Here is a 27606-nt window from a genome sequence, read left to right as displayed (position 1 = left end):
TCCAAATAATTCTGGGTTTGGAGTTAGACTGAATGTCCCTCTGATAGAAAGGTTTTTATAGCATTTTTCCCCCAAATAGTGTTTTTCCAGCCACTGTCATGATACAAGAAGCAGCTCCTATTAAAAAAAAGTAGAATATTTTGATTTAAGGTAAAGCAGAGTTAATTTTTCATCCAGATAACTCTGTTTGTTGAAAGTCAGACTGAACATCCATCAGATTGCAAGGGTTTTATAGCATTTTTCTCCCCAGGTAGTGTTTTTCCGCACCATGTCGCGATAAAAGAAGCAGTTCCTATTAAAAAAGTGGAATATTTTTCATAGAATCATAGAATAACCAGGTTGGAAGAGACCCAACCATTCATCGAGTCCAACCATTCCTATCAAACACTAAACCAATTTTTGATTTAAGCTAGAGTAGAGTTTGGGCTGGAGAAGAGGAGGCTGAGCGGAGACCTCATCGCTCTCCGCAGCTCCTGGAACGGAGGTTGTGGAGAGGTGGGTGCTGGTTTCTTCTCCCAAGCGACAACCCAATAGGGTGAGAGGGAATTGACCTCGAATTGTGCCAGGAGAAGGTTTGGATGAGGAACAATTTCTTTACTGGAGGAGTCGTGAAGCATTGGAAGAAGCTGCCCAGGGCGATGGTGGAGTCTCCATCCCTGGAGGGCTTCAAAACCAGCGTGGCCGTGGCACTTGGGGACATGGTTTATTCCTCACGGTGGGGTTGGGCTGATGGTTGGGCTGGATGAGCTTAGAGGGCTTTTCCAACCTTAATAATTCCGTGATTGTGGGACGGTGAAGCCGAGCCCGGTTCCCATCACCACCCTGGCTGCCATCAGGGTTGGCGTGGTGAGGACAGCTCTGCCGGTTTGGATGTTGACTCAAAGACTCTGCAGGAGCCCTGAGCGGCAGCTGCTCCGCAGACGCTTTTGTCTTCACCAGCTCATTCCGACAAGCAGAAATCCGAGGAGCCACAGGCAAAGATGAAGCGAGATTAATCACTATGACAAGAATTAGCAGGAGGGCATTGTCACAAAGCTTGAGCATCGCCTGCCGAGCCGGCAGCTGGTTGAAATTCAGGTTTGGGCTAGATTCATGATGAAATTTGAAGCTGTTTCTGCCTTTTCGCCATCCCGTCAGTGCCTCGCGGCAGCCTCTTCCCACAGTTTGTGTCTACGGAGGTCGCGGAGCAAGGAAAGCTGCTGCAAGGCCACGTTGTTCTCCGCGGGTCACCTCGTGCTGAGTAGCAGGTGGTGTCACAGGGTCTCCAAAGCCTGTTGTTTCGCATGACTTGGAATTCCGTTGGCTGTAATCCTGGGTAGTCCAGCCCTGCGAGAAAGGAAAATGAAATTAAAACTTCCTTGGTGGGTAAAGGGACGGAGGGAAAATGAGAGTGGAGAGGGACGTGGCAGTGAAGGTGTGATGGAGGTGGAGATGGGGGATAAGAGTGAGTGGAAGTGCAAGAGAAGAGAGGACAGAGAAGCAGAGGAGGCGAGGGAATAAATACGGAGTGTTTTGCTGTGCATACAGACCCCATCAACCTCCCCAAAATTAATATCCTGGCTTTTTTTTTTTTTTTTCCAGGAGCCAAGAGTTAAAAGCAAATCCCTCTTGAATACCTGCATTAGCTCTTCCTTGCCTGAAACAGGAACGTTCCTGAGCAGCACGAGACAGCGGAAGCCCCAATCCCATCGCCCTCTACACAGCTTTTATGCCACTGGAGTAGGACTAAGGATGATGTTAGGATGAGGAAAAGCTCCACGTTGCCAGATGATACAGGTTGGAGGCACCAAGGGGAGAGGAACGTAAAGGAGACTGAGCAAGGTCACCCAGTTGGTAGAGAAGTGCTGCGATCCAGGCACATATCCCGCAAAAAGCCACCACGTGAGGTTGTTGTATAATAAATATGAGTCATAGGAATCCTAACAGGTTCCCTGATCAAGGGCGATGTGTTCGTAGCAGGGCTGATAACCAATGTTATTGCAAGAAAGGGGACTTAACTTTCCAAAGGGAGATCGATATTCATAGAAATCATAGAATCACTGGGTTGCATACGGAAGGGCTGGAGCACATTTAATTGACGATTAAACAGAACTGAGTAGAAGATAAAGTTAAGTTTTATTCAAAGTTGCAGGAAGAAGGAAACAGAAGGGCCTCCAGTGAAATGATAGAAGCGTCACCCAGCAGTGAAAAATATGAAGAATGAGTATTTCCCGGTTGTCTCCTTACTGGGATCTTTGATTTGGGTAAGATGCTTTCAGCTGGACATCACAGGGTTGCTTTATCAGGTCAGAGGCTTAAAGACTGATATTAAATATATGCCTTGAGCTAAAATAACCAAAAATGAATAAGTATTCCAGTTACGCAAAGTACCAGGTTTCCAACCTGTCCTGCATCACCAGAGCATTCGTGGCCAAGAACAAAGCTGCAGAAACATTTTCAGTGAGGAGCATTCAGCTCCTGAAATGGTTTAGGTCAGTTTGAAGGTTACTACCCTGAGGAGATGGAACAAGTGTTTTGGAGTCAAATGGAAACTTTCCAGAGCCAGCTATGGACGCAGGAGCTCGTTAGCAAAGCTGACGATGTTTGCAGCTCCTTGGGCTCCCACGTGGAGGGTGGTGGGGTAAGATTGGAGAGCAAATAAACGCGCAACCAGGGAAAGGTTAAAAACACCCTCATGTGTGAAGCTGATCTCCGCAATCCCGATCCTCGATTGGATTTCACCTTCTGTTTGTTATCAGGCCAAGTTCATTTGTGGTTTTCCTTGAACGTTCCTTCTGACCCCAGGGGTCAAACGAAATTTGAAGCCTTTCCCAAGAGAAAGGAAAAAAAAAAATTGATAGGGAATGGTTTGGGTTGGAAGGGACCACAAAGGCCATCCAGTTCCACCCCTGCCATGGGCAGGGACACCTCCCACAGGATCAGGGCCTCCAAGCCCCATCCAACCTGCCCTTGAACACCTCCAGGCTTTCAAGACAAGGTTAAGCTCTTGGAGGTGCCCATCATTCATGACTTGGCTGCTTGAGAAATCCTACGTGTTACCTCCAACGCATCTCATGGCGTTGTTCCTCACCCTTTCTCAGGATCCCACCCTTCTTTTAACCAGGAGTTTATCGGAAAGCACCGTTTCTCTCGGCTCTTCTCAGCACAGACACAGCCCTGGCCTCACCCAAGAGAGCCGCAATCAAACCAGTTCCCTTTCTGTGCTCGCCCTCGTACGGCGAGGAAGCTCTGTGGTCGGTGTGGTCCAGCTGCTATCGAGGCAGCGTGGTCAGAGGAACCTTCACTGATGTAGCAGCCACAAAGTGAGGCTGCTGAAGGTGTTGATTGCTGGCCAGAATCCCCCTCAAGCTGGCCCAGTCGCCCAATTTTCCCATTCCCATGAAATTCCTACCAGCACCAGGTCGGTGAGGATCATTCCTCACCTCGGAGGCTGCCTTGGTCACCTCAGAAAATGTTCTTACATTGAACTGTGGAGGTTTGACGTGTCGGGAGCCTCAAACTGGACCTTTCTGCCTTTGTGCCTTTCATCTGACGGGTCTGATAAAGCAGCCGTGTGATGTACAATAACGTCTTTCTGTGAGGGACATGAAAAAACAGGAACAAGAACTTGAAAACAAGTTTTGTTTCCTTAATCTGCAGTTACTAAGATAAGGTCTATCTCAATAGGGTGATTTTTTTTCCAGGTTGAGCTTTCCAAGCCTGCACAGATAAAGTTGGATAAGGCTGCTCCTGAGGTGAGTCAGCAGAGTCCTTTGCCGAACAGAAAGCCGGGAAGTCCTCATCCAGCTCCGTTTGGCCCACGGGGTGAGCCCCGTGGTGGCCAAATGCAGCATAAGGATTGGTGCTTGATCTCCTACAGCCTCCGATGAGGCTTCCCGGCACCTGGCCATCAGGATCTATCACGCAACATGAAGCAGTCTCCAAGCCTTGTGTCCATCACGTTCCAGACGGGGATCCACAGGCAGGGAACGCTTTAGTTGCCACTTCTCAGAGCCAGGGTGGCTTTTGGAGGTGCCCAACGCTCATGACTTAGCTGCTGGAGGACTCCTATGTGTTACCTCCGCTGCATCTCATGTTGGTGGTCGGTGAAGAGGTGCTGTCTCCTCTCACAGGACTCACCGCCCATCCCTCCAGTAGCAAAATATGAAAGATTCCTGGTCCTTCACCACCTCAGCGTCAGCTCTTCATGGTCGCCACCCAACTCTTGTGCCTCTGCAGTCAACCACGACTGTTTCAGCCACCGACCAGCTGAGTTATGGTTTGTTATCTTGGTGTTCCTTATGAGTCATATAATGTTTCTGCATGGCCCAAGCCAATCCTGAGCCCAGGCACACACGGAGTCAAATCCAACCTTGCTCAGACACGAAAATCTTGTGTTTTCCTAGACGCGAGCATGACTCGCTGGGGATTTCATTGAGCGGGGATCCTAACCCAGCCACAGCTGCACTGGGAACAGACAAACCAGAACTAAAAACCTCCAGATCCATCTCTCCACCTGGTCTTCATCTGCTTTTGGAGACCACGGGGGAGGTCTCTGCATGGAGTTGGATCAGAGCAGCCCCCCCAGTGCTGCACCCGCCTGGTGCCCCCTGGTGCCGTCTGTACCCTTTGGATGCAGCCGAGTTGTGTTTTGAGCTCTTTGTAGCTTCATTTTGAGTTTCCTCAAGGTTCTCTGCTCCCTCTGAGGAGCAAAGGGTAGATTTTTTCCAGACTCCAGCATGTCTCATTCCCTCCATTTCCCTACTAAGGCTGGAAACATCCCGGTCAGCAGCTCCACCATAAACCTAAGCCCAACTTCCTTGTTTTCCTCTTCCTTTCACCGCATCCCAAATCCAGCATCGCTGCCTCTGGGTTCATCCTGACTTTGCTGAGGTGATGAACCCACCGAGCTGTTCGTGCCACCGATTCCTCTTCTCCAGTCCCGTGGCAGGAGGCTGGAAGCAATCAGTCCCACCACCTCTACCTCCACACCCCAAGGGTCTAGGGTTCCTCAAGGAGCTTTAAAATCCAGAATAAAAAAGGCTGAAGGGAGGAGAGAGCTTGGAAAAGAGGTGCAGCCATGGAGTCACCGGGACGCCTTATCTCTAGGGCCACTACCTCTTCCAGCTCAGGAAGGGCCAAGCCCTTGCATTCCTGCAGCAAAACCCTTCCCAGAGGAATTAGCCCTCAAGATTGCAAGGAAGGAGGCTGCCAAGTCCCTGCTGAGAGCTGTGCAGGCTCAACCTTCTCTGTAGGCATCAGATCCGCTTCAGGGCTCCTCGTCTGAGGTTTTTCTGGTGCTCAGCTCCACAACGTCTTCATTCTGTGTGTAACGAAGCATCCAAAACTCCGTTCCTATCTGGATACTCACAGGTTTTCCTCGGTTCCTGGTGATGGGATCTGTGGACGGAAGAATGATTTCATCCCAAATCTCCCTGCAGTTTGAGAACTTGTTGCTTTCCACTGAAAAAAAATGAAATCCTGATCCCTGACGATCGCAGCTTTGCACGTGGAGCTGTGTTTCACCAACTGGACCTGCAGGAAAAGAAAAGAAGATTGGTTTGAGTCTTCATTCCATGATAGAATCCCTGAATTCGGGATAGTTTGGGTGCTCGGAAGAGGCCAGCTCGCCCATCTATCAGCCCAGAAACACAGGATTTACCTTTCTATCCAAACCAGGGGAGCAAGGAGACCAGGTTGCAGCGAGTCTGGACCTCAGTCTTGCAGCCCAACTCCCCGACTTGCTCCAAAGGAAGAATTTAGCCCTTGGAATGTTCACCTTTCCATTTCTCCAAGGTGCTCATTATTAGGATGAGCATCAGTGGAGGACACCATGGAGGCAGCTCAGCCCTAGATCACCCCACCCTGAGGAGTTGTGTCCTGCTCAATCGATGTCCCAGCTAACAATTTGCCATTAAACAGAGGGAAATCCACCCTGGCATCACCAGCACCTCCAAACCTGCCCTGGAAGAGAGGACCCTGACCGCCCCGCTCCCCGTCTGGGTTGCTCCTCGTCCACAGCCACCAGTTACCTCCAGTTCCCTGCTGTGGGGCTGAACCATGGAGAAAAAAAAAGCCATGGCTGCCCACACCAGCTCCTGTGGACCTCCTGCAGCATCACCTACCCCAGCATGGAGAACATGGCAAGCCTGGAAGCTCCTGAGAAGCCTCCTTGGAGGTTCTCAGTCCTTGGAGGGCAAATGATTGTGAAGGTGGGAGCTCTCCCAGCTCTCCAAACCCACTCCCGTGAGTGCTGCCAGGGGTACAGCATTTGCCTTCCACCACCACCAAGGTGCAAGGAGGCTTCCAAAGGGCTCCCGGCGTGAGGTGATCAAGCAAACCCCAGCTCTGAATTCCACTTCTATAGAAACGGGATTTGCAGGAGCTCAACGAGTTCACCATGTGCCAGATGTCTCCGTGCAGTGGTGAAACTCGCTGGGTGCTGCGGAGAAGAGGGCATTTCCCACCAAAACCAGCGTCTTTCCTGCAGACACCCAACATGCTGAGGCAAAGATGCCATCTAAGAGCCCTTCGGAGCAGTCCTGGTGCAGCTTCCTTGCCAAGGGACGTGTCCTCAAGTGCTCTGCTCCGATAACCTTCGAGAAGTAAAAGGTTTTCCACGTGTAGCGCAGCAAGGACGTGTTTGCAACCAACCAGCCCCTTTCCTTCAGCTTCTTCTTATCAGCCCAAGGTGCTGTGGTGGAGGCCAGGCCACCTGGTCCAGTGCCAGGAGCCTCTGACGCAGCCCAGAGCGAGCGACCTTGGTATCGTTCAACCAGTGGCATCTCGAGCTGGTCGTTCCCCAAGCTGGTCCCAGTTTCAGCCCCTAGCTGGTCCCAGTTCCACAAGCAGCACTAGGATGGATGGAGATGAGTGAAGCCTCGTCGTAAGAAAGACATGGACCTGCTTGAGTGGGTCTAGAGGGTGGTCACGAAGATGATCCGAGGGCTGGAGAACCTCCCCATGAGGACAGGCTGAAGGAGGGTTGTTCAGCATGGAGAAGGGAAAGATCTGGGGAGACTCAATCCATCTGTGATCTGACTCCATGATCTGTGTGGGTCCCTTCCAACTCAGGACATTCTGAGGACCTTCCAGTTCCTGAGGGGGCTACAGGAAAGCTGGGGAGGGGTTGTAGGGATATGAGGAGGGGAAATGGGTTTAAGCTTAGATTTAGGTGAGATCTTAGGAAGAAATTCTTCATGATGAGGGTGGAGAGACCCTGGACCAGGTTGCCCAGAGAAGCGGTGGCTGCCCCATCCCTGGAATTGTTGAAGATCAGGTTGGAGGGGTCTTGGAGCACCTTGATCCAGTGGGAGACGCCCCTGCCTATGGCAGGGGTTTGCACTAGATGATATCTTAACGTCCCTTCCAACCCAAACCTTTCTATGATCCATGATCCTAAGCCGGATCCCGGCAGTGCCACCTCCACCACGCTCGGCTCAGCCGTGGTGGAGGACAGGGGCTTCCACCCTTGGTTCTCCGGGGCAGGCGGTGTTGAACTAAGAGGAGCTGGCGTCTGGAACGGAAAAAAAGCCGGTGACGAATGCCTCTGTTTGCCTGGTGGATGGAGGTGTGAGATTAAGCAAACTTACCCCGGCGTCGCTCCCGAGCCCCTTGGCGCTGGCGCTCGGTGGAGCCCCGTGTGCAAAGCCAAGCGTGCGATGAAGCCGGGGCTCGGCTGCCCCCCATGGGTGGGCGCCCCGAGGCAACCCGGGTGCTCAGGAAGGACAAAACCTCCCTAGAAACATAGAATTGCTTGGTGAGAAAAGACCTTTGAGAACATTAAGTCCAACCGTCCGTGTCCTCTACTCAATCAGATCCATGAGCACCTCATCTACTCAACTTTTGAACCCCTCCAGGGATGGGGACACCACCAACCCGAGCAGACCAGGGGACCCCAAAGGAGCAGTGTTCCCATGCCAGCTCCACATCTCCTAGCTGGCTCCACCCCAACAAACCCTCACAGGCAGGTGGATGGTCCAGAACGGCTCCAGGACCCTCCATCCCACAGCTCATTAGGGTTCTGACTGGAAAATCAGTGCTGGTATCTAATGGTGCAGGATTTGGCTGTGGTTCCTTGGCCACGGCGGCGTTGTTGGCTTGTGTAACGCAGGACTAGTCAACCAGGGAGGGGACGTGCCCCGAAATGGCTTCAACCAACCCCACGTCCCCCTTCTCCGGCTTCCAATGCCTCCCCCTCAGGATCCAGACCCCCTGGAGGATGCAGCCCTACGTCTTGGCCGTGGTCGTTGACCCCGGTGAAGATGGAAAGCTCTCGGTTTGACATTCCCCTCCCGGTATCCCTTAAGGACGTTGCGATAACTGCCCCTGGGTCGTTTGTTTTTCTTATCGGTGCCGCCAGCCAAACAACCCCGGTTGGGATATAAGGAGCTCGGCCGGAGCGGGTGGCAGACTTGGCGTGCCTCTCCACCTCAAGTGCTCTCCTGGAAGCCACCATGAAGCTGTTCCTGCTCCTCAGCTTGGTAGCCTTGGCCCAATGCCTTGGCCCTAAGTAAGTTCTGGGATGGTGGGGTGACCACCACGAGCCTGAGGGATCCTAGAGGAGAGCGGGGCCATGCGGGGATATGAGGGCAACCTGAACCCCTCCGTGGCCACGGTGAGGATGGGGTGGAGGTCCCTGCGTGGCTCTCGCTGATGGGGGGGTCTCCCCCCGTCTCCCCGCACGCCAGGATCTCCCTGCGGAGGGGGAAGTCCATGCGGATGGTCCTGGAGGAGAAGGGCTTGCTGGACCGCTACCTGAAGGAGCACCCCTACAACCTGGCCTCCAAGTTCCTGGCCGCTGGCACCTCCACCGAGCCCCTGGAGAACTACCTGAACGTGAGTGTGGGCCACTGAGCTGGCCTGCTAGCCCCTTCCCCAGCCCGCTAGCCCCTTTCCCCACCTGCTAGCCCCTTCTACTTCCCCCTAGCCCCTCACCTAACCCACTAGCCACTCACTCATCCCTGTAGCCCCCTACCTGACCTGCTAGCCTCTTACCAGACCTGCTACCTCCTTACTCATCCCTGTAGCCCCTTACTTGACCCACTAGCCCCTTGCTAGCCCCCTACCCCCTTGCTAGCCCCCTGCCCCCTTACCGGGCCCACTACCCCCTCACCCATTCCTGTAACTCGTTATCCATCCAGCTAGCCCTTTATCCATCCCATTAGCCTCTTACTCATCCCACTAGCCCCGTACCTGACACACTAGCCCCTTACCCATACTAGTAGCCCCATACCCATTCCTCTAACCCACTACCCATCCTTATAGCCCCTTAGCCATCCTGTTAGCCCCCTTACCTGACCCACTAGCCCCTTACACATTCCTCTATCCTGTTACCCGTCCTGCTAGCCCTTTATCCCTCTCACTAGCCCCTTATCCATCCCACTAGGCCCTCACCTGACCCACCAGCCCTTTACTCAGCCTGCTAGCCCCTTACCTGACTCACTAGCCCCTTAACCATCACACTAAGCTCTTACCCATCCTGCTAGCCCCTTATCCATCCTTCTAGCCCCTTACCCATCCTGCTAGCCCCTTATCCACCCCACTAGCCCCTTACCTGACCCACCAGCCCCTTACTTGTCCCTCTAGCCTCTTACCCTTTCTTCTAGAACCTGTTACCCATCTCACTAGCCCCTTATCCATCCTGCTAGCCCCTTACCTGACCCACCAGCCCTTTACTCAGCCTGCTAGCCCCTTACCCGACTCACTAGCCCCTTAACCATGACACTAAGCCCTTGCCCATCCTGCTAGCCCCTTATCCATCCTGCTAGCCCTTTACACATCCTGTTAGCCCCTTACCTGACCCACCAGCCCCTTACTTGTCCCCCTAGCCTCTTACCTGACCCACTAGCCCCTTAACCATGACTCTAAGCTCTTACCCATCCTGCTAGCCCCTTATCCATCCTGCTAGCCCTTTACACATCCTGCTAGCCCTTTACACATCCTGCTAGCCCCTTACCTGACCCACCAGCCCCTTACTTGTCCCCGTAGCCTCTTACCTGACTCACTAGCCCCTTAACCATGACACTCTTATCCATCCTGCTAGCCCCTTATCCATCCTGCTAGCCCCTTGCCCATCCTGCTAGCCCTTTATCCATCCTACTGGCCCCTTATCCATCCCGCTAGCCCCTTACCTGACCCAGCAGCCCCTTACTTGTCCCTCTAGCCTCTTACCCTTTCTTCTAGAACCTGTTACCCATCTCACTAGCCCCTTATCCATCCTGCTAGCCCCTTACCTGACCCACCAGCCTCTTACCCCTTCCTCTAACCTGTTCCCTATCCTGCTAGTCCCTTATCCCTCTCACTAGCCCCTTGGCTGTCCCGCTAGCCCCTTACCCATCCCTCTGTGACAGAATGAGTACTTTGGCACCATCTCCATCGGCACCCCAGCCCAGGAATTCACCGTCATCTTCGACACCGGCTCCTCCAACCTGTGGGTCCCCTCCGTCTACTGCTCCAGCCAGGCCTGCAGTAGGTGTCCGGTAGCCACGTGGCAACGGGGAAGAGGCAGGGGAAGCCCTGGGCTCCTCCAACCTGGCTCCAGGAGCCCCTGGGAGTCATAGAGATGAGGCTGGCTCTGTCCTGCCTCTCCTGAGGGACAACGGGGGAGGTGCTGGAGGGTCTTCCTTGAGGACAGGCCAGACCGTGACCACCTCCCGCAGGCAACCACAACCGCTTCAACCCCTCGGCTTCCTCCACCTACGTGGCCACCAATGACAGCGTCGAGATTGCCTACGGCACTGGCAGCATGACCGGCGTCCTGGGCTACGACACTGTCGGCGTAAGACGGGGCTCACCGACCTCCCCATCCCACAGGAACGAGGGACACGAGGACACCACCGCCGACCAACCTCCTTTTCTCTGTCTCCTCCACCAGGTCGCAGGCATCAACGTTCTCAACCAGATCTTCGGGCTGTCCGAGACCGAGCCAGGCGATTTCTTCTACTACAGCCCCTTCGATGGCATCCTGGGCCTGGCTTACCCCAGCATCGCCTCCTCTGGAGCCACTCCCGTCTTTGACAACATGATGTCTGAAAACCTTGTGGCTCAGGACCTCTTCTCCGTCTACCTGAGCAAGTAAGGCCTGGCCAGAGCCACTGGGTCCTTGCTGAGGATTTCCTCCTGTTTCCATCCCGCCGGGGTTGGCTCCGGCGCTGTTTCCTGGTGCTGTAACGTCCCGTGGCTCCTGAGGAACATCCCTCACCACTGCTGGCGTCGGAGGATGGCAGCAAGCCCTCCTCGGTGGGATGGGACCTCAACTTGACGCTTCTCCCCTTCCAGCAACGACCAGAGCGGCAGCTTCGTCCTCTTTGGCGGCATCGATTCCGACTACACCACCAACGGCATCACCTGGATCCCCCTCTCTGCTGAAACCTACTGGCAGGTCACCATGGACAGGTAGGCCTTGAGCAGCCCACGGGTTTGGTGGCTCCCGTTGGCCCTCTAGAAGGTGTTTTTTTGGGGTGCATCCCCTCATCCCACGCCCGAGAAGCTCACCCACGCCCTTTCTCCTCCCAGCGTCACTGCCGACGGCCAGGCCATCGCCTGCGCTTCTGGTTGCCAGGCCATCGTGGACACCGGCACCTCCCTCCTGGCCGTGCCCACCAACTCCCTCAACAACATCCTCGCCAGCCTTGGGGCCAACTCCAACGGCCAGGTGAGGCCCCAGGGGAGCCTCGTCGCTCCCCAGGTCACGGAATCCCTTTTGGGGTGACCGCTGACCCCCCCACCTTCTACGTTTCCCCTCCAGATCAGCTGCGATGCCATCAGCACCTTGCCCAACATCTACTTCAACCTCAATGGCAACGGGTTCCCGGTGCCACCCAGCGCCTACGTGATCCAGGTGAGGAGCCTTCTAGGATTGGGCTTGGGATTGGAGGAGATCCAGGACCTGGTAACCTTCATGTCTTCGCTTGCAGAGCAACGGATACTGCAGCCTCGCCTTCGAGGGCTTGAACATCCCCACCGAGTCCGGCGAGCTCTGGATCCTCGGAGACGTCTTCATCCGCGAGTACTACGTGATCTTCAACAGGGCCAACAACATGGTGGGGCTCTCCCCGCTGTCCTAAGCGGTTCCGCCGGGCCGGGGACAGGGACAGGCAGCGCGTCCTGCTGCCACCACATCCCCAGCTTGGGGCTCGGCCCTTGCCCAGCTCTCCCTTCCCCTCCTGCCGCGGCCACCGAGCACAATAAAGCCGTGGAGAAGCATCTCTGTGTTGTGTCTCTCTGGGAAGAGCTGGAGAATCATGGGATGGATTGGAAGGGACCTCAAAGCCCAGCCAGTTCCAACCCCAGGGACACCTCCCGTTGGATCAGGAGCTCCAAGCCCCATCCAACCTGGCCTTGAACCCCTCCAGGGATGGGGCAGCCACCACTGCTCTGGGCAACCTGCGCCAGGGCCTCCCCACCCTCACAAAAAAACATTTCTCCCCAAGATCTCATCTCCATCTCCCCTCTTGCAGCTCCAAACCCTTCCCCTCATCCCATCCCTGCCCTCCCTGATCCAGAGCCCCTCCCCAGCTTCCCTGGAGCCCCTTTCAGTCCTGGAAGCTGCTCTAAGGTCTCCCCGCAGCCTTCTCTTCTCCAGCCTCAACAACCCCAACTCCCTCAGCCTGGCCTCACACGGGAGGTTCTCCAGCCCTCAGATCATCTCCCACTGGGTCAGGTTGCTCCAAGCTCCATCCAACCCAACTTGAGCACCTCCAGGATGGAGCGGCCACCACTTCCTAAGCCACCAGGTCCTCCAGTCCTCACCATGAGGAATTATTTCCTAAATGTCTCCTCTAAACCTTCCCTCTCCTTCCTGGACACCGCTTGGATAAACCCCTAGGAAGCTCCTAGGAGCTGTGGACTTGGTTTATCACCTCTCCTTGGGTAAAGCTGCTCTCCAGGAGCCTCTTCACGAGGGCAACACCAACCTCAGGACTTCTCCAACGCTTCTCAGGAGCAGGAACTTTGCTCAGGTCAAGCTCTTGGAAAAGTCTCCGCTGGGAGCAGCCAAAATCTGGTGTTGGCCCCCAGAAACCCTTCGTGCTCCACTCAGCTCCGTTCCCTCAGGATCAACCAGCATCCAGGAGGACCATCCTGTCCCCAAACCACGCTCAGGGGGGAGCTGAGCGCCTCCAGCACCCCCCTCCTCATCCCAGGGGAACCCCAAAAAGTTCCTCCAAGTTGGGGTCAGCGGGTTCGAGCGGGAACAGGACAGGGATAAATACCAGGGTGACTTTATTGGTGGCCCCCGGGGGTGTCTGCGCCGTGGAAGGCAGCTTGGGGCACCCCAGGAACATCTCCCAGCCCCACATCCTGCACCTGGAGAGCTGGGAATGGGGTGGGGGGGCTGATCCTGCCCCCCCAGTCCTGCCTCAGGGGGGCAATGAGGGGCTGGAGGAGTCGGGATGGACCCCTGGGAGCAGGGATGGAACCCAAGGAGCAGGAATGGTCCCAGGGGAGTCAGGATGGAACCCTGGGAGTCAGGATATGGACCCCAAGGAGCAGGGATGGACCCATGGGAGTCAGGTTGGACCCCTAGGAGCAGGGATGGACCCATGGGAGTCAGGATGGACCCCTAGGAGCAGGGATGGACCCTGGGAGTCAGGATGGACTCCTGGAAGCAGGAATGGACCCATGGGAGTCAGGATACAGACCCCAAGGAGCAGGGATGGACCCATGGGAGTCAGGTTGGACCCCTAGGAGCAGGGATGGACCCGTGTGAGAATCAGGATGGGCCCCAAGGAGCAGGGATGGACCCATGGGAGCGGAGATGGACCCTGGGAGTCAGGACGGAACCCTGGGAGCAGGGATGGACCCTGGGAGCAAGGATGGACCCCAGGGAGCAGGGATGGACCCCTGAGAATCAGGATGGACCCCTGGGAGCAGGGATGGACCCCTGGGAGCAGGAATGGACCCATGGGTGCAAGGATGCACCTGTGGGAATGGGGATGGACCCATGGGAGCCAGGATGGAACCCTGGGAGCAGGGATGGACCCATGGGAGCCAGGATGGAACCCTGGGAGCAGGGATGGACCCATGGGAGCCAGGATGGAACCATGGGTGCAAGGATGCACCTGTGGGAATGGGGATGGACCCCTGGGAGCAGGGATGCTGTTTGCCCACCCTGTCTTCTCCCCAAGGGCCTGGTGAGCCAGACCTGCTGGTCCTGCAGAACCCCTCCTCCTCTCCTCCTTCCTCCTCCTCCTCCTCCTCACACCTCGCCGGGCACGCCTGGCACCGGGACCCTAGGGAGCCGTGTGCCCTCAGGGCTCTCCCCGCTGGCTGGTGGCACAGCAGAGGGATCCGCGTCCCCGGGGGGGTCCTGAGCCTCAGGGCTCAAACTGGGGGTTACTGGGAGAACTGGGGGGTCTGTGTGCTCAGACTGGGGACCAGTAGCAGTTGGTGTAGGTCCGGAGGGGCTCGGATGGGGCTCCTCACCCTCGGCGCTCCCCGGAGAGCGGTCGCGGGCGGAAATTTTGGGGAGGAGGAGCTGGAGCAGGTGGTGGCGAGGGGGATGGGTGGATGTCGGGGTGCTGGGATGCGGGGTGACGGTGGCTGAGTCCTCGAGGGGTGGCAGCAGGAGGCGAGCGTCTGTGGCTGATGGAGACATCACAGAATCACACACAAAATCACAGAATCACCAGGTTGGAAGAGACCCACCGGATCATCGAGTCCAACCAACCCCCCCAGGTCGTTCTCCTCCAGGCAGTTTCCAGCCAGCCTTCTCCTAGGCTGGAGCTGCTCAGGGTTGTTGTGCCCCAAGGGCAGGACCCGCCGTTTGGCCTCATTGAACCTCCTGCCATTGGTCTCAGCCCATGGATCCAGCCTGTTCAGATCCCTTTGGAGCCTCCCGACCCTCCAGCAGATCCAGCTCCCACCCAGCTCAGTGTCATCTCCAAACTTGCTAAGGGTGCCCTCAACCCAGGTGTTCTGGGCTAGCACCTTCCTTGCCCCTGGGACCCCTCACCCCATCGCTCCGGGAGCTGCAGGGTGCGGGGTCCTCACTGCTGGAATTCCAGAGCCTAAGGAATCACGGTTACCTGGGCAGGGAGGGCAGCAGGCGGTGGGCAGCGCGGTGGGCTCGGCGCAGGAGCTGGGACACGATCTCTGCTCGCAGCTCACCTCCCCGAGCTGGCAGCGATGGGGAGAGTTCATAGAACCATGGAAGGGGTTGGATTGGAAAGGAGCTCAAACCCATCCAGTTCCAACCCCAGGGGCACCTCCCACTGGATCAGGGGCTCCAAGCCCCATCCAACCTGGCCTTGAACCCCTCCAGGGATGGGGCAGCCACCCCTGCTCTGGGCAACCTGGGCTTGTGCCTCCTCATCCTCATATAGAAGAATTTCTTCCTAATGTCTCATCTAAATCTTCCCCCTTCCAATTTAAAGCCGTTCCTCTTCATCCTGTCACTCCAGGCCCTTGGAAAAAGTCCTTCCCCAGCTTTCCTGGAGCCCCTTTCAGCCCTGGAAGCTGCTCTAAGGTCTCCCCACAGACTTCTCTTCTCCAGGCTCAACAACCCCAACTCTCTTCTCGCACAGGAGGTTCTCCAGCCCTCGGATCATCTCCGTGGCCTCCTCTGCACTCGCTCCAGCAGCTCCGTGTCCTCCCTGTGCTGAGGTTCCAGAACTGGACTCGGGGCTCCAGGTGGGTCTCCACGAGCGGAGCAGAGGGGCAGGATCCCCTCCCTCCCTGCTGCTCCCACCGCTCTGGATGCAGCCCAGGACATGGGTGGGAGTGCATGCTGCCAGTTCCTGTTGAGCTTCTCCTCCTCCAGCCCCTCAAGCCCTTCTCCTCAGGGCTGCTCCCAATCTCATCATCCCCCAGCCTGGATTGAAGCCACAAACTGCCCCACCCAGATGTAGAACTTTGCTTTTGGCCTTGTTGAACCTCATGAGCTCATGGATTCAAGTTCTAGATGATGGGTTCAAGTTCTAGATGATGTGGTCAAGTTCTAGATGATGGGTTCAAGTTCTAGCATCACTAGCTCGGAAAAGATCTTTGAGATTGTCAACTCCAACCGTAGAGTTGGGGATGAACCATCTCTACCATCCATCCCATCAGTCCCACAGACACCCCCTGGACACCCCCCGGCTCACCTGGCAGGTACAGCGGGTGCAGGGTTGTCCCTCGGGGATGAAGGTCTGTCCGTTCACCACCTTCCTCCCTTGGTAGTTGCAATCTATGCGAAAGGAGTGTGCGTTGAGGGGCTCAAGAGGTTCTAGGGGGGGTCTCTTGATCCCCCTAAAACCTCCTCCCCGGCTCGTACCGTTACAGACGGGGCAGCACTCGCCCTCGGGGTGGAAGGGGTAGGTGCAGAAGATGGCACAGTCCACGGGCGAACAGGCCACCGAGCCCAGCTGCGAGAGACGGGAGAGACGCGCGAGGGCCGGGCGTTAGCTGGGGAAAAAAAAGGGGGCAACCCTCAAACACCCAGGAGCTTTTTTTCATCAACGGAGTTCAAAACCGGGGCTCAGCCCACGGGGCAGAAGCCAAAAGCATCTCGAGGTGCCCCCGGCGCAGCCCTCACCAAGCAGATGCAGCTGAGACAGGGGTCCAGGACGGAGGGGAAGGTCTCGTTGTTGTAGAAGATCCTTCCCATGTAGGTGCAGCCTGCAAGGAGGAAGGAAAAGGGGTCTTGGGGCCTTCAGGTGGGTCAAGAACCCCTTGGAGATCCTTCTGATTAAGGCCAGGCTTGTTGGGTCTGGTCTGGGAGGCAGCGGAACCACCACCCATCACCTGCAGAGCAGTCGGGGCAGCACTGCCCGGGGATGAGGATGGGGTGGGGACACGTCTCCACGCAGTCTGTGCGCTTGCAGCTCACCGAGCCGTCTGCCTGCAGAGGAGAAGACCTTGAGAGAATCAGAGAATCATAGAATCACAGAATCACTGGGTTGGAAGAGACCCATCGGGTCATCGAGTCCAACCATTCCCATCAATCACTAACCCATGTCCCTCAGCACCTCGGCCACCCGGCCCTTAAACCCCTCCAGGGAAGGGGACTCAACCCCCTCCCTGGGCAGCCTCGGACACTGCCCAATCACCCTTGCCAGGAAATATTTCTTCCTGCTGTCCAGCCTGACCCTCCCCTGGTGGAGCTCGAGGCCATTCCCTCTCGTCCTGTCCCCTGTCCCTTGGGAGAAGAGCCCAGCTCCCTCCTCTCCACAACCTCCTCTCAGGGAGTTGCAGAGAGCAAGGAGGTCTCCCCTCAGCCTCCTCTTCTCCAGGCTGACCCCCCCCAGCTCTCTCAGCCGCTCCTCTTCTTCTCCAGCCCCTTCCCCAGCTCCGTTCTCTTCTCTGCACTCGCTCCAGAGCCTCAACATCCTTCTGGTGGGGAGGGGCCCAGCACTGACCCCAGGATTCGAGGAGCGCTCTCCCCAGGGCCGAGGCCAGAGGGAGAAGAACCTCCCTGGCCCTGCTGGCCACGCCGGGTCTGATCCAAGCCCAGATGCCCTTGGCCTTCTTGGCCCCCTGGGCCCCTGCTGGCTCCTGTTCCACCAACCCCCCCAGGTCCTTCTCCTCCAGGCAGTTTCCAGCCAGCCTTCTCCTAGGCTGGAGCTGCTCAGGGTTGTTGTGCCCCAAGTGCAGGACCCGCCATTTGGCCTCGTTGAACCTCCTGCCGTTGGTCTCAGCCCATGGATCCAGCCTGTTCTGATCCCTTTGGAGCCTCCCAACCCTCCAGCAGATCCAGCTCCCACCACAAGCTGCCCCAACCCCACAGGGTTTAAAGCCGAGGAGCTGCTGGGGCCCCCGAGCAGCCCAGAACCCCCGAGGGGCATGACGAGGGGGGCAGGAGGCGTGCGCTGGGGCAGGGGCCGGGGGGGAGAAGTGAAGCGGAGCAGGTTCTCATTCACCTGGCAGATGCATAACTCACAGGGATCGCCCGGAGACCAGATCTGGCCGATGGGAAACTCCACGCCGTTGTCATCCACGAAGCAACCTGGGGGACACAGAGCGGGGGGACAGGGCCATCTCCAGCCCATCACCCTCCTTGTGTCCAGGGATTCTTCACTTCCCACCCTGCCTGGCCCCAAAGGTCCCAAACATCACACCCCACCCCTCCCAGATGTCCCCTACACCCTGTCCTCCTTGTCCCCAACCCTTCCCCCCACCCTGCTCTCCATCCCCCACCTCCCACCCTCCCCAGTCCCAAGTGTCCCCCCATCCCATCCTCCCTGTCTCCCCCAGCCCACTCTCCCTGTCCCCAGGTGTCCCCACATCCCACTCTCCCTGTCCCCACATCCCACCATCCCTGTCCCCAAGTGTCCCCACATCCCACCATCCCTGTCCCCACGTCCCACTCTCCCCATCCCCAAGTGTCCCCACGTCCCACTCTCCCTGTCTCCACATCCCACTCTCCCCGTCCCCAAGTGTCCCCACATCCCACCATCCCTGTCCCCACATCCCACCATCCCTGTCCCCAAGTGTCCCCACATCCCACTCTCCCTGTCCCCACATCCCACTCTCTCTGTCCCCAAGTGTCCCCACGTCCCACTCTCCCTGTCCCCAAGTGTCCCCACATCCCACCATCCCTGTGCCCACATCCCACTCTCCCTGTCCCCAAGTGTCCCCACATCCCACCATCCCTGTCCCCAAGTGTCCCCACGTCCCACTCTCCCTGTCCCCAAGTGTCCCCACGTCCCACTCTCCCTGTCCCCAAGTGCCCCCACGTCCCACTCTCCCTGTCCCCAAGTGTCCCCACATCCCATCATCCCTATCCCCCCCATCCCACCATCCCCAGCCCCGAGCATCTCCCCCTTCCCACTCTCCCTGTCCCCAGGTGTCCCCATACCCCATCATCCCTGCCCCCTGCACCCCTCCCTCCCTGTCCCCAGCTGTCCCCCCTCCACCCCCTCCCAGTCCCCCCAGTCTGGCCTCACCACTGGGAGCTGGGGGGTCCCTGCAGGTGACGCAGCACTGCCCGGGGCTCAGGTGCCGCAGGTGCTGGGGGCAGTCGAGCGCGGGGCAGGGGGCGAAGGAGCACTCCACCTCACCCCCCTGGGGACACGGGGACGCCGTCACCCTCCGTCCTGCGCCCCCCCCCAAAATCCTGGATCCCCCAGTAGGGACGGAGCAGGGAAGCCTTGGAGCACCCCAACCCCTCTGCGCTCACCCTGCAGGTGCAGGTGGTGCACTCGTCCCCGTCCAGGCTGAAGCGGGCCCCGTGCGCGTACGTGCGACCCCGAAAACTGCACTTTGCTGGTGAGGAGAGAGGGGACAGGGGTGGGAATGGGGTCAGGGAGCAAAATCCCAGCCCCACACGAGCCCTGGGCTCCCCCCACCCCCCCATGGGATGGGGCTCCTGGGGACCCACCTGGCTGGCACGAGCAGCAGTCGGGAGGCGAGGAGCCGGGGCAGGAGCCTGGGGGGCACTCGGGGGAGATGCAGGAGACGTTGCCGGCCTGGGGAGGAGAGTGGGGGGCTGTCACGGGGCACCTGAGGGGGGATGAGCCCCTTCCTCATCGTGGGACAGTGCTGGGGTGTCAGCCGTCCCAGCGCAGACCCCTCCAGAGGGCTGAGCAGGGATGCAGGGGGGTGCTCCCAACCCACCTAGGGATGCTCCCAGTGTAGGGATGCTCTTATCCCACCTAGGGATGCTCCCAGCCTGCCCAGGGATGCTCTTATCCCACCAAGGGGTGCTCTTATCCCATCTACGGATGCTCTTATTCTACCTAGGGATGCTCCCATCCCACCTAGGGATGCCCTTATCCCACCTAGGGATGCTCCCAGCCGAGGGATTCTCCCATCCCACCCAGGGATTCTCCCATCTCACCCAGGGATGCCCTTATCCCACCTAGGGATGCTCCCAGCCTGCCCAGGGATGCTCTTATCCCACCAAGGGGTGCTCTTATCCCATCTACGGATGCTCTTATCCCACCTAGGGATGCTCCCATCCCACCCAGGGATGCTCTTATCCCACCTAGGGATGCTCCCAGCCCAACCAGGGATGCTCTTCTCCCACCTAGGGATGTACTTATCCCACCTAGGGATTCTCCCATCTCACCCAGGGATGCTCTTATCCCACCTAGGGATGCTCCCATCCCACCCAGGGATTCTTATCCCAACTAGCGATACTCCCAGCCCAGGGATTCTCCCATCCCACCCAGGAATGCTCTTATCCCACCTAGGGATGCCCTTATCCCACCTAGGGATGCTCCCATCCCACCTAGGAATGTACTTATCCCACCTAGGGATTCTCCCTCCTGCTCAGGGATGCTCTTATTCCACCTAGGGATGCTCTTATTCCACCTAGGGATGCTCTTTTATCACCTAGTGATGCTCTTTTATCACCTAGTGATGCTCTTTTATCACCTAGTGATGCTCCCATCCCAACCAGGGGTGCTCCCATTCTACCCAAGGATGCTCTTATCCCACCTAGGGATGCTCCCATTGCACTTAGGGATGCTCCCATCCTGCCCAGGGATGCTCTTATCCCACCTAGGGATGCTCTTATCCCACCTAGGGATGCCCTTATCCCACCTAGGGATGCCCTTATCCCCTCCAGGGATGCCCTTATCCCCTCCAGGGATGTTCCCATCCCTCCCCGGGGCCGTCGTGGTCTCACCAGGCAGACGCAGACGGTGCAGTTCCCGTCGGACGGCGAGAAGACGTCGCCCTCAGCTCGCGCCACCCCTTGGTGCAGGCAGCCTGGAAGGCACGCGGGTCAGCGGGGGCTCACCTGCACAGGTCGGGGCTCACCTGCACGGGTCGGGGCTCACCTGCACGGGTCGGGGCTCACCTGCACAGCTCGGGCAGCAGCCGCCAGCCGGCGCGGGCAGCGGGTGGGAGCAGGGCACCGAGCAGCTCACGGCCTCGCACAGCACTCGTCCCCCCTGCCAGGGCACACGCCACCTCAGCCCAACGTCCCCCTGGGGCGGCGGGGAGGACGGGATGGGGTGTTTGCTCACCTGGCAGGTACAATCCCGGCATCCCGGCTCCATCCAGCGCGCGCCGGGCTCGCGGGAGGCCCCCCGGTACCAGCAAGGAGAGGCCGATGGGGTGGGGGTACCAGGGGTTCCCGCAGCCGGCGGGGACAGCTCGGTGACCAGGGAGGGAGGAGAAGAAGAAGAAGGGAGTTGGGTCCCGGGAGCTGCAGCAGGGAACTGGGGCGAGGGGGAGCCCCTGGGGACCAGGAGGGACCCCCCAGAGCCGGGAGGGAGCAGGAAAAGGGTGGGTGGGTGCTGCAGGGACTGCAGGATGGGTGAGGGGGCCAGGATGGATTTGGGGTAACCTAGGAGAGAAGGAAGAGGTGTCACTTAGAATCATGGAATGGATTGGAAGGGACCTCAAAGCCCAGCCAATTCCAACGCCAGGGACACCTCCCACTGGATCAGGGGCTCCAAGCCCCATCCAACCTGGCCTTGAACCCCTCCAGGGATGGGGCAGCCACCTCTGCTCTGGGCAACCTGGGGTGGTGACTCCCCACTCCCCCAGCAAAACATTTCTCCCCAAGATCTCATCTCCATCTCCCCTCTTGCAGCTCCAAACCCTTCCCCTCATCACATCCCTGCCCTCCCTGATCCAGAGCCCCTCCCCAGCTTTCCTGGAGCCCCTTTCAGCCCTGGAAGCTGCTCTAAGGTCTCCCCGCAGCCTTCTCTTCTCCAGCCTCAACCACCCCAACTCCCTCAGCCTGGCCTCACACGGGAGGTTCTCCAGCCCTCGGATCATCTCCCACTGGGTCAGGTTGCTCCAAGCTCCATCCAACCCAACTTGAGCACCTCCAGGATGGAGCAGCCACCACTTCCTAAGCCACCAGGTCCTCCAGTCCTCACCATGAGGAATTATTTCCTAAACGTCTCCTCTAAACCTTCCTCCTCCCAGAGGAGCAGGCAGGGAGCTGAGGGCGTTCTGCTCCGTTCCCCTGGCCTTGGAGAGGAACCGAGTTACCTTCACAGGAGACCTTGTCGCTGCTGAGGCGGTAGCCGGGGCGGCAGGAGCAGAGGAAGCTGCCCGGGGTGTTGTGGCAGGTGTGCTGGCAGGCTCGGCGCTCTCCTGGCCACCAGCACTCGTTGACATCTGGGAGACACGGGGACTAGTCACCGCTGGGGCAGAAGAAGGTGCTGCAGGTCACCAAGCAGCTCAGCAGGAGCTTGGGGGATCGAGGTGTCCCCTCCAGCACAACCCTGCGAGGCTGAGGGCAACGCAACAGCGAGGGCCACCTCCACCCTGTGGGCTTCGTGGGGTGGAGTCATGGATCTGCTGGAGGGTTGGGAGGCTCCAAAGGGATCTGAACAGGCTGGATCCATGGGCTGAGACCAACGGCAGGAGGTTCAACGAGGCCAAATGGCGGGTCCTGCTCTTGGGGCACAACAACCCTGAGCAGCTCCAGCCTAGGAGAAGGCTGGCTGGAAACTGCCTGGAGGAGAAGGACCTGGGGGGGTTGGTTGAACAGGAGCCAGCAGGGGCCCAGGGGGCCAAGAAGGCCAAGGGCATCTGGGCTTGGATCAGACCCGGCGTGGCCAGCAGGGCCAGGGAGGTTCTTCTCCCTCTGGCCGCGGCCCTGGGGAGAGCGCTCCTCGAATCCTGGGGTCAGTGCTGGGCCCCTCCCCACAAGAAGGATGTTGAGGCTCTGGAGCGAGTGCAGAGAAGAGAATGGAGCTGGGGAAGGGGCTGGAGAAGAAGAGGAGCGGCTGAGAGAGCTGGGGGGGTTCAGCCTGGAGAAGAGGAGGCTGAGGGGAGACCTCCTTGCTCTCTGCAACTCCCTGAGAGGAGGTTGTGGAGAGGAGGGAGCTGGGCTCTTCTCCCAAGGGACAGGGGACAGGACGAGAGGGAATGGCCTCAAGCTCCACCAGGGAGGGTCAGGCTGGACAGCAGGAAAAAATATTTTATGGAAAGGGTGATTGGGCAGTGTCCGAGGCTGCCCAGGGAGGGGGTTGAGTCCCCTTCCCTGGAGGGGTTTAAGGGCCGGGTGGCCGAGGTGCTGAGGGACATGGGTTAGTGATTGATGGGGATGGTTGGACTCAGTGATCTGGTGAGTCTCTTCCAACCTGGTGGTTCTATGATTCTATGATCTCCGTGGCTTCCTCTGGACCCATTCTAGCAGCTCCATCCCTTTCTTACGTTGAGGGCTCCAGAACTGGACTCGGGGCTCCAGGTGGGTCTCCCCGAGCGGAGCAGAGGGGCAGGATCCCCTCCCTCCCTGCTGCTCCCACGGCTCTGGGTGCAGCCCAGGACTTTGGGCTCTGTTGAGCTTCTCCTCCCCCAGCCCCCCAAGTCCTTCTCCTCAGGGCTGCTCCCAACCCCCCAGCCTGAAGGCCGGGGAGGAGGGGATGCCCCCCGCGGCGCTCACCCACGCAGGAGTGCCGGTTCCCGTGGAGGTGGTAGCCGGGCCGGCAGGAGCAGCGGTAGCTACCCACGCTGTTCTTGCAGCGATGCTGGCACGGCGTGGCCAGGCACTCGTCCGTATCTGGGAGGCAAAGGCGGAGGGTCGGTAGCCCCACTTTGGGCTCCCGCTCGCCCCCCTCGCCGGCCCCCGCGGCCCCTCGCACCCTGGCAGCTGTGGCGGTCGGCGGCGAGCCGCATGCCAGGGCCGCACTCGCAGACGAAGCCGCCCTCGGTGTTGACGCAGAGACCCTCGCAGGCGGCGCTCAGGCACTCGTCGATGTCTGAGGGGGAGAATGGGGAGAGCTGGAGGTGGGGAGCCCCCCACCCCCCAACCCCGGGATCCCCCCCCGGGTGCCTCCCCGCCGCGGCTCACCGGTGCAGCGGATGCCGGTGGCCGTCTCCACCAGGGAGAAGCCGAGCGGGCAGACGCGGGCCACCTCCTGGCACCCGCCGTGGTTACAGGAGAGGTCGCAGCCGTACTCCCCGCACGTCCCGGGGGGCTCTGAAAGGGGGACGGAGGGAGGGCCACGGGCACCGGTGGCACCTCAGCACCCACCCACCTTCCCGTCCCACCCCATGTCATCCCATCCCATGTCCTCCCATCCCGTCCCTTCCCATCCCATACTATCTAATCCCATGACATTCCATCCCTTCCCTTCCCCATCCCATCTCATCTCTTTCCCCTTCCCATCCCATCTCATCTCTTTCCCCTTCCCATCCCATCTCATCCCATCTGATCTCATCCTTCCCCTTCCCATCCCATGTCATCCCTTCCCTTCCCATCCCTTCCCTTCACATCCCATACTATCTCATCCCATGCCATCCCCTCCCCTCCCATGCCATGACATCCCACCCTGTGTCTTTCCATCCCATCCCTTCCCTTCCCATCCCATCTCTTCCCTTCCCTTTCCCATCTCATCTCCTTCCCCATCCCATCTCATCCCATCCCATCCCTTCCCATCTCAACCCTTCCCTTCCCATCTCATCCCTTCCCTTCCCATCCTATCCCATCCCATCTCATCCTTCCCCTTCCCATCTCCTTCCCCTTCCCTCCCATGTCATCCCATCCCATCTCCTTCCCCTTCCCATCCCATCTCCATCCCCTTCCCATTCCATCTCATCCCATTCCCATTCCATCTCATCCCCATCCCATCTCCTCCCATCCCCATCCCATCTCCTCCCACCTCCTTCCCCTTCCCATCTCATCCTTCCCCTTCCCATCCCATGTCATCCCTTCCCATCTCCTTCCCCTTCCCATCTCCTTCCCCTTCCCATCTCATCCCCATCCCATTCCATCTCCTTCCCCTTCCCATCTCCTTCCCCTTCCCCTTCCCATCTCCTTCCCCATCCCATTCCACCTCATCCCCTTCCCATCTCCTTCCCCTTCCCATTCCATCTCATCCCCTTCCCATCTCCTCCCATCCCCATCCCCACCCCACCCCATCCCAGTTTTGCCCTGCAATCCCTCCCTGGGTCTCCCAGTTGGCCCGGGATGCTGCAAGGAGATGGGAAAAAGAGCAACGGATGCTGCCGGGAAAGCTGAGGGGACCTGGATTTGGGGGAAACCGGGAGGGTACCTGGGCAGGTGATGCCCTGCTCTCCATCCGGGCACGAGCAGAGGTCGGGAGCGACGCAGAAGCCGCTGCCGCAGCCGAAGGAGCAGAGGGCTGCGAGGATGGGGGGGGGGGGGGGGGTGTCAGGAGGACGGGGACCCCACCACCCAAGCCCAGACCCCCTCCGAGAACCCCTCAGACTCACGCAGGGTGCACTGCCCGCTGCCCGGAGACACCATCCACCCGGGACAACATCCGCCGCCCAAGCCCGAGAAGCAGACGTGGGGCCCCACGCGGCGCCTGCGAGGGATGGAGAAGTCGAGGCCACCTTGGTCCAAGGCTCCAGGACGGGGAGCAAAGGTCCTGGGGGAGCTCCTCCAGCCCCGGAACGCAAGGAGATAACTGGAACGGTCACCATGGGCCACAGCCACCCCAGCCCAGGAGGCAGAGCAGGGCACGGGGGGGGAGGCACAGGGAGAACTGGGGCGTGGGGTGACCCCAAAACAAGGTGGAAGAGCAAGATGTGGGGAGCAGGATGGGGATTTGGGGACTCCGGCGAGGGTCACGCTCTCCTGGTCCCCAGCAGGATGTGGGGAGCAGGACCTGGATTCAGGGAGCAGGACAACGATGGGGACTCCAGTGAGGGTCACACTCCCCTGGTCCCTAGGAGGATACGGGGAGCAGGACCTGGATACAGGGAGCAAGACAGGGATTTGGGGAGCAAGACAGGGATGGGGACTCCAGCGAGGGTCACACTCCCCTGGTCCCCAGCAGGATGTGGGGAACAAGACCTGGATACAGGGAGCAGGACAGAGATATAGGGAGCAGGACAATGATGGGGACTCCGGTGAGGGTCACGGTCCCCTCGTCCCCAGCAGGATACGGGGAGCAGGAGACGGATACAGGGAGCAGGACAGGGATGGGGACTCCTGTGAGGGTCACGTTCCCCTGGTCTCCAGCAGGATACGGGGAGCAGGACCTGGATACAGGGAGCAGGACAGGGATTTGGGGAGCAGGACAGGGATGGGGACTCCAGCGAGGGTCACACTCCATTGGTCCCCAGCAGGATACGGGGAGCAAGACAGGGATGGGGACTCCTGAGGGTCACGCTCCCCTGGTCCCCAGCAGGATACAGGGAGCAGGACCTGGATACAGGGAGCAGGACAGGGATTTGGGGACTCCTGCAAGGGTCATGCTCATCTGGTCCCAAGGAGGATACAGGGAGCAAGACCTGGATACAGGGAGCAGGTTTGGGGACTCCTGCGAGGGTCACGCTCCCCTGGTCCCCAGCAGGACACAGGGAGCAGGACAGGGATGTGGGGAGCAGGACAATGATGGGGACTCCGGTGAGGGTCACACTCCCCTGGTCCCTAGGAGGATACGGGGAGCAGGACCTGGATACAGGGAACAGGACAGGGCTGGGGAATTCTGCGAGGGTCACAATCCCCTGATCCCTAAGAGGTTACGGAGAGCAGGACAGGGATGTGGGGACTCCAGCAAGGGTCCAGCTCCCTTGATCCCTGCCAGCCTCGGGTAGCCAGAGGGATGCAGGGGGTGTCAGCCCCTCCGCCTGGGCTGGGAGGCACGGCCGGAGCCCCGAAGGCAGCCGAGGGGGATGGAGAAGCAGCGCTCAGCGCGCTGCCGTCCCCAGGTGTAGCTGAGAAAAAGGGAGAAGGGGAAAAAAATAAAAAAAAAAAAAAAAAAAGGGGGGAAACCCGGCTACCTCTCTACGGCAAAGCTGGCCGGCTTCTTCCTCCCGGGATACACCCTGCCCTGGCCGCCCGGGAAGAACAGGGACACACAGGCAGCTTGGAAGAGCAGCAAGCCCAACATGACAGGCGTCTCCAGCCAGCGGGACGCTTCCCAGCGCTTGCCGTCCTTCCTTCCCGCCGGCCTCGCGGCACGCGGCGCCTACCGCATGTTGGCCCTTGGCCCTGCTCCTCCTCCTCCTCCTCGAACAATGCGGGGGGTGGAGGGAGGCGAGAGCGGGGAGACCGAAGCCAGCGGCACCCAAGCTCTCCACCCACCCAACCCACCCACCCAGCCCGGGATGGGGGCGACGCGTTGGGTTGGGTTGGGGATGCTCCAACCAAGAGGTTGGCTCGCGCTTGGCCAGAGGGACCCCCACGAGGCTCAGAGTCACCGAAGCGGGTGGAAGCGGCGGTGAAAGCAGCATTGAAACGTCCCCCCCCCCACTCCTCTTTTTCTCTTTTTTTCCTTTCCCACATCTGGCAAAGCTCCATCGTGGCCTCTCCCCTCCTCCTCCTCCTCCTCCTGGCACGGAGCCGCCTTCCCAGCCCTACACGGGGAACCCACCAAAGAGGAGCAGGAGCCGAGAAAAGGGGCCAACGCGGAGCATCCAGGAGGGAGAAAGGGGGGGGAATCACCCCCTTCCAAGTCAGGGACTCATCACCCCCCTCCATCCGATCCCCCCTCCATCCGATCCCCCCTCCATCCAGGGCCGGGGGGCTGAAGCGAAGGTCGCAGGCAGGTAAATGATTGATACGAGGGAGCAAAGGGCCCCCGGGGAGCGCAGAGCGGGGTCAAATCCTGCCTCCTCGCTCCAAGAAACCCACCCGCAGCTTTCCAGCTCTTCATCCAACACCCATTTCCCCCTCCAAACCATCTCAGCCAACGCGAATTTCCCCCCAAACCACCAGCAGGGTCACCCAGCACCAAGCTTTCCACCCCCCCCACACAGCATCACCCGCTTCCAAACAAATTGGGGTCCCACAGCAGCTCTAGGGGTGCAGGGCAGCGAGGA

The 27606-nt window shown here is 59.1% G+C and overlaps 2 protein-coding genes across 2 annotated transcripts; one reads left to right on the top strand and one right to left on the bottom strand.

Moving 5' to 3' along the window:
• Positions 1-8379: 8379 nt before the first annotated feature.
• On the top strand, positions 8380-12051 carry LOC138720867 (pepsin A-like). Its single transcript, XM_069857269.1, has 9 exons — positions 8380-8491; positions 8670-8817; positions 10332-10449; positions 10641-10759; positions 10856-11055; positions 11260-11376; positions 11497-11635; positions 11729-11821; positions 11898-12051. The coding sequence occupies exons 1-9, from the start codon at positions 8436-8438 to the stop codon at positions 12045-12047; spliced, it is 1140 nt and encodes a 379-aa protein (XP_069713370.1). The 5' UTR covers positions 8380-8435; the 3' UTR covers positions 12048-12051.
• Positions 12052-14179: 2128 nt separating this feature from the next.
• VWCE (von Willebrand factor C and EGF domains) lies at positions 14180-26762 on the bottom strand. The gene is made up of 20 exons (XM_069857081.1): positions 26566-26762; positions 25048-25142; positions 24867-24956; positions 23663-23791; positions 23454-23570; positions 23255-23371; positions 21853-21981; positions 20874-21196; positions 20705-20798; positions 20531-20613; positions 19280-19367; positions 19079-19164; positions 18846-18963; positions 17820-17905; positions 16705-16801; positions 16496-16578; positions 16235-16325; positions 16065-16147; positions 15009-15099; positions 14180-14565 (listed from the first exon to the last, which is right to left on the bottom strand). The coding sequence occupies exons 1-20, from the start codon at positions 26673-26675 to the stop codon at positions 14180-14182; spliced, it is 2496 nt and encodes an 831-aa protein (XP_069713182.1). The 5' UTR covers positions 26676-26762.
• Positions 26763-27606: the final 844 nt, after the last annotated feature.

The sequence above is a fragment of the Phaenicophaeus curvirostris genome, chromosome 5 (genome assembly GCF_032191515.1).
Source record: "Phaenicophaeus curvirostris isolate KB17595 chromosome 5, BPBGC_Pcur_1.0, whole genome shotgun sequence".
In the NCBI taxonomy this organism is placed as follows: domain Eukaryota; kingdom Metazoa; phylum Chordata; class Aves; order Cuculiformes; family Cuculidae; genus Phaenicophaeus; species Phaenicophaeus curvirostris.
Note: the sequence above shows the minus strand (reverse complement) of the source record. Positions and strands in the feature narration are given on the sequence as shown.